Source organism: Lolium rigidum, chromosome 5 (assembly GCF_022539505.1).
Source record: "Lolium rigidum isolate FL_2022 chromosome 5, APGP_CSIRO_Lrig_0.1, whole genome shotgun sequence".
Classification (NCBI taxonomy): Eukaryota; Viridiplantae; Streptophyta; class Magnoliopsida; order Poales; family Poaceae; genus Lolium; species Lolium rigidum.
In genome coordinates, this window is record NC_061512.1 from 259746833 (window position 1) to 259752832 (window position 6000).

At 49.9% G+C, this 6000-nt stretch overlaps 1 protein-coding gene across 1 annotated transcript; it reads right to left on the reverse strand.

Moving 5' to 3' along the window:
* Positions 1–1563: 1563 nt before the first annotated feature.
* On the reverse strand, positions 1564–5331 carry LOC124657534 (disease resistance protein RGA4-like). The gene is made up of 2 exons (XM_047196071.1): positions 4354–5331; positions 1564–3880 (listed from the first exon to the last, which is right to left on the reverse strand). Exons 1-2 carry the CDS (start codon positions 5244–5246, stop codon positions 1564–1566), a joined length of 3210 nt encoding a protein of 1069 aa, XP_047052027.1. The 5' UTR covers positions 5247–5331.
* Between the last annotated feature and the right edge of the window lie 669 nt (positions 5332–6000).

Below are 6000 nucleotides of genomic sequence, written 5' to 3' on the forward strand. Positions count from 1 at the left end.
AAGGGGGTATTTATACCCCCTCTCGAAATTGAGCCGTTGTCGCTTCGGGGGCCGGATAATCCGGTGTAAGTAGGGGCCGGATAATCCGCCCCCGGATAATCCGGCCTACGGAACAAAAGTGTGACATTGTCCGGCCAAATATCCGGCCCATGTACTCGATTCACAATTCCTCCGAGTCCTTAGCCAAAATCGAGGGGCCGGATATTTCCAAAATATCCGGCCCGGATAATCCGGCCCCGGTACAATACGGGACATTATCCGGCCAAATGTCCGGCCCCCCACCGAGCTGCTTTTCCTCGAAGACTTGGCCAAAATCGGGGGCCGGATATTTCAAGAATATCCGGCCCGGATCATCCGGCTCGGCCAAACTTTTCCTGTTATCTTTTGACGAGACCGACCAAATCCAACACACGCAAATATGAAACTATGTAATCCCTGTACCACTTAATCAAACATTAGTGTATCACATATATTGACATCAAACACACAAAACAAAATGCAAGAGATGTTCTTTCAATCTCCCCTTTTTGGTGTTTGATGACAATATACGGATTTGCCAAGGAATCACAAAAAGAGACAAGCATGATGGCAAGACATAGAGGCACTCCCCCTACATGTGTGCATATAAGTAATTTGCATTTGAATACAAATACACAACACATAGGAGTATGGTGCCTCAACATAAAAGATATCCAACATGAGCTCTAACAAAAGACATTGACACATATGAAGTTGAGATAGGAAGCAAGAAATCATACCCATGTGTAGATATATAATGCGGAGATATAGCATCACACACAATGTAATATCCTTGATCTCAACAAATAGAAATCCGAAAACCATAACAATGTCTCACACCACATAGCACATAGTTTTGAACGGCACACAAACAAACCAAATAGTTCAACTAAAAGGGGAACACAAGCAACATAAGAATGATAAACGCATATGCTTGTGCCCAAACCATGCAAATCCCGGAGAATCCTAATAGAACACTTCTCCCCCTTTGGCATCGAGACGCCAAAAGGGGACAAGCGCGATGCTACACGTCCCATGGCAATCACTCGGAGGCATAATCATCATCGGACTCGGCACCTCTTCTTCTTCTTCTTCCTCTTCATCGGTGTCGGGAGCATCCGGAGAGCGACGAGAGGTGTTGGACCTTTGAAGGCAATCATCAAGATCACTCCATGGAACTCGTGCGAGTGCCACCTAGTGTAACCCGGGTGAGTCGGAGGCCGAGGCGGGGGACCTTGATCACCACCGAGCTTGTGTAGAATAACCGCCTGAGTATGCTTGATCTCGGAACGCTCACGGCTAGCTGCATAGTTCTCCTTGTGAATCTCAATGTTCATGCGAGAGGATGTGACGCTCGAAACCAACTAAGCCGAGTCACTTCCTTCCTCGGAGCCGGGGCATCGGGATGACGAGCGGGAGCAACACCACTAGAACGAGCATCATGCATGAAAGAGTCGAGTGCGGGGACAGTGAAGAGACCGGCTTGAGCTTGTAGGCCTTCTTGACATGGTGCTCGCACTAACGGATACCCACTCAAATCTTCACTCACGGACACGAGTTGTTGATGAGAAGCTGGATGTAGGGGGCATAAGGTATGGTGGTCCGGGAGACCATGGCATCACGGATCTCATGGAAGATAAAGTCCATGATATCAAGAGAGTAATCCCGCACCTCATCACCATCACGAGCACACTTATAGCTGAGGTGCATAAGATCCACAAGAACTCCCCGGATAGCATCATTGTTACCACCACTTGGGCAAATGGTTGCCCGAAAGAACCGGAGCAACTGACTGTATATGGTGAGCATCTTCTTGAGACCAGAATCTAAATCCGAACATGGTTGCACTACGCATATTTTCCGTTTTTCTCTCATGGCAGAAGCTTCTTCATGCCCTGGTCCCTCGCTTTCCATTGGGTCACCATTTTTGAACAAGAGTCTTGGCCTATTCGGGTGGTTCTTTGTTGCTTCTTTCCAATATGTTCTTGTTTGGTCAGACACTGCAGGGTCAATTGTGACATCCTTAAGATGTCTCAGGTGTCTAATTTGGATGCCAGAAAGACCAACTAGACCGGGGCAGAGAAGTTGGAGTGAGACAAGGTTTGGAAGAGCTCCTTGTTCGATTACTGGCAGAGGTGAATCAAGACTTCGCACTACAAAACACAGACGCCGCAGGCTTGGGAATGCCCCTTTTCTCATTTCAAAATTCTCAAGCTTATCGGTTATCAGCTTGAGGTAAAGCAGGTTGCGCAAATTGATCAGAGAAGCTAGAAGATTCCGTCTCAGAGTAGATGACGAAATAGACAGTTCAGTGAGGCATGCCAGCAAGGTAACAAATGGTGGTAACTGGAGTAGCTTGCCATGTAGCTTCAGTGACCTTATATCATATTTGGAACCTTCGGGGCATGGCTCAAAATCAAGCAAACTCAGGAAGTCTTCTGAACATTCTTCTGATTCAAGTGAAAGAGAACGAGAACCTACACTGTCCATGGGAACCTTGGTGAATTTCTGAATGGCCTCAGAAAGATCAGTGACATAGTTACTACCATTTGCAACTGGTTCACACCATATCTTGACCTTTCTCAGATTTTTCATATGACTCATAAGTTGCAGAAACCCTTGCCTCTCACTGATGACAAATCCAGCTAAGGTCTTCAGGTTACTCTTATTTCCAGAGAAGAACTTCATTACTTTGCTCATCTTGCTTGCACTCTTCAAATCATCTTTCTCAACTGTAAACTTTCCGAACAGATGGGCTAGGTGGGAAAGCATAATGGCCTCGACGGGCAATGTCTTTATCTTGGTTCTCCTTAAATCCAGGGTCTCTAAGCAATGCAGTCCTTCGACGCTGCTCGGAAGTTTCTCAATAGTGCCCCCAACACTTAAATATTTCAGATGCCATAGCTTGCCTATGTGTTTGAGGTGACTGTCTTCCAGATCACTGCATTCCTCCAGATCCAGGACTCGTAGCAGTTTGCACTTACGAACATAAGAAATAGCATCACCTGCTTTCCCAGAGACTGTCAGAGACCGAACACGAGACAAATCCTCGTCAGATGCCTCACTATTGGTCAAACTGCCACCATGGACAGAGAGGTGGCAAGCATTATTAACATATGCACAGGGTCTTGGATGGTCGTGAGAAGATGTCGCGATGAACCCCTGCGATAGAGACTTGTACAGCACAAACTCGTGCATTATGCCATGAGTCTTGCATGTCTTGACTTGCTTATTGTTTCTTGTATCAATAGACTGGATGATATTCCGATCAATAAGCCTATTGAAAGTTTCATCTGCAATGTCCTCTTCGCTGCGAAGAGAATCGCTCCGTGCATATCCTTCAGCTAACCACCGCCTGATCAGAACTTTCCTCTTAAGGGGACGATTGTTTGGGAACACGCCTAGATATAGCAAGCAGGTCATCTCATACACAGACAAACTGTCATAGTTATACATCAAAACCTTTCTTAGTTCTGTGAAGTTGTCATGCCCATGCTTATCTCTCAGATGAGAACCCAGGTTGCGGCATAGGTCTGCGCACAGCTCCCCTGTAGGCTCAACTGAACTTTTAAGGAAATCGGAGACACTGACAAGAGCAAGTGGAAGACCACCACATTTCTGCAGCAGCTTCCTTGAACCCTGCTCCAGCTCAGGCGATCGTAACCCAAGAGCTATCTCCTTGGAGTCCTCTTCACCAAGTGTATTCAGTTGGTAAACATAGCCGTTGCCATGGCTGCAAATATTAGCTGTTGACTGAATGGTCGTTGTCAGTAGTATTCTGTTGCTTCTGCCATTGTCTTGAAAAATGGAATTTATAGCAGCCCATTGCTCCATCCCGATGTCATCAATGACAACCAAGTACCTAAACAATTAAATCAGGAGATGAAAAACAATTAGAAGACAAGTTGTTGAGATGCAATGCAACAGCAATACGCCATAAAATGAAGTTCAGAAATTTAGAAGAAATCTCGGAAAAATTCTGTGTCCCAAAGAATGGTCCGGCATGAAGGAGAAAGGCAGGATAATAGTGAGGATCATAGGCGCCGCCAGACACGCTGGGCGATCACACCACATTGCTACTCTCTCTATCTCCGGTGACCAAGCCGTTCGGAGCCTCCAAATCCCCAACCATATCACCTCCCCTATCTGTGCCCAGTTTATTTTCAAGTGCATCATCTTGCTAGTTCATTTGATTTCTTTCGAACAGTGAAATTAATCCACAGATTCAGACTTCACTACTAGAAAGGATAACAAATAGTCCACATATTCAGATTTTTTACTAGAAAGGATAACAAATAACGTGGTGCCCGATAAAAGAGCACGAAAGGTGCACACCTGGTAACCTTGAAGTGTTCTGCGAGCAAGGCTTCAAGTTGTTGGCGATCAACACGGCTGAGCACATCACGTAGGATCTCATTGTCCCCGTCCCCATCCTTGGCTTCTTTGCAACGAAATTGCCAGAGTACATCGCGCAGGATCTCACTGACCCCATCGCCGTTGATCTCCCGCGAGCGGCCGGCAGCGACCCAGGCACGGGCGTGGAATTTCTCCGCGGCACGAGGGCTGTCGTAGACTGCCCTCGCGAGCGTGGTCTTCCCCAACCCGCCGAACCCCACGATGGAGATCACCCTCGTCTGCTCCGGCTCGCCCTCCACCTCGTCCAGCATCGAGAGGAGCTCCTCCACGGGCTTCCCGATGCCCACCGGGTTGCGGTTGCGGGCCACGCGACACGACCCCGAGGACGACGCCGCCGATTCTTGGCAGACGGTGGCAGGGATGGGGATGGGGATACCGACGACCCGCTCGTGCGCCAGCTTGAGGCGGGCCTTGAGCTTGTGGATCTCGTCGGAGAATCCTGAGCGGCTCTGGACCTTCTTGAGCTCGTGGACGACTGTCAGGACCCGGCGGGCGAGCGCCGACGGCCCGCCGCCGCTGGAGCGGGAGGGCCTGCAGGTGAGGCGGTGCACGATGCGGTCGATGCAGTCCTGGGCGTCATGCGCCAGGCCGAGCATCTCCTCGCTGTACAGCCTGGCGACGGCCGTGCGGCCGTCGCCCCGCCCCAGAGCGTGGATGCGGTCGTCCATGGCGGCGGCGATCATGCGGAGGTCCTGCTGGATGGAGAGGGTCTCCTGCCTCAGGCCCTTCTGCTTGTTGTACTCCTTCTCCAGCACCTGGAAGAGCCTCCCCATCACGCTCTTCAGAAAAGCGCTCGCCGCCGCAGACTCCATTGCTGCTTCCTTCCACAGCTCCACCACCACCGTTGACTCGTGATGACCTTTTGGTTTTTTTTATCATCATCTAAAGCTATAATTGATGCATCCTCGTGGAGATCTCATAGCGATATTAGCTTCTCAGCTCGTCGGATCCTGGCTGATGTTGCATCTCATCCGTTTATTGCAGGGTGTAGCGCGCATGGTGGTTGGCTCGCAGCAAGCCTGGGCATTGTCACATTTGTTCCTTATGCTAGATAAAGCCATGCAATGGCCATTTTTTACCCGCATTTGGCTGCACGCAGGTTCCATGTTTGGTCAGATATGGTTTCGGCTCGTGGAAAATATCTCCACCCCGCGGGGTAGATTGGGGCTTTCCTCACGCGCCGTAGCTGCGGTCGTAGAGGTCCGTCACCCACCCAATCGTCGCTCCCATTCCTCTCCCCCAATCCCCTCTCCCCAATCCTCCAAACCCTAGCCAATCTCCACCCGACCGCAGCCTACGTTGCCCCCACCCCTCCCTCTTCTTCGGCTCCAATGGCAGATCTTCTTCTCTCCTTGCCTCACCCAATCCTCAGTCGAGCTCTTCTTCTCCCCTCTCACCACCTCTACCTCCTTGGCGGAAGTTGCCTAGAGAAGCACCGGTTTCTGCTAGCCATGTAACGATGGGAACATGATGCGCATGTCGCCTATCTTCGGTTGCCCCTCGTCTTTGCGGACGATGTTGACGACGGCGCAATGTGGGGAGCGGGCATCTACGATGCGCGGGGAG

Coding starts and splice junctions, on each gene's coding strand:
- LOC124657534 (XM_047196071.1), bottom strand. CDS start 5,246: ATGGAGTCTGCGGCGGCGAGCGCTTTTCTGAAGAGCGTGATGGGGAGG. Junction 3,881..4,353: donor GAACACTTCAAGGTTACCAG/GTGTGCACCTTT, acceptor TTAATTGTTTAG/GTACTTGGTTGTCATTGATG.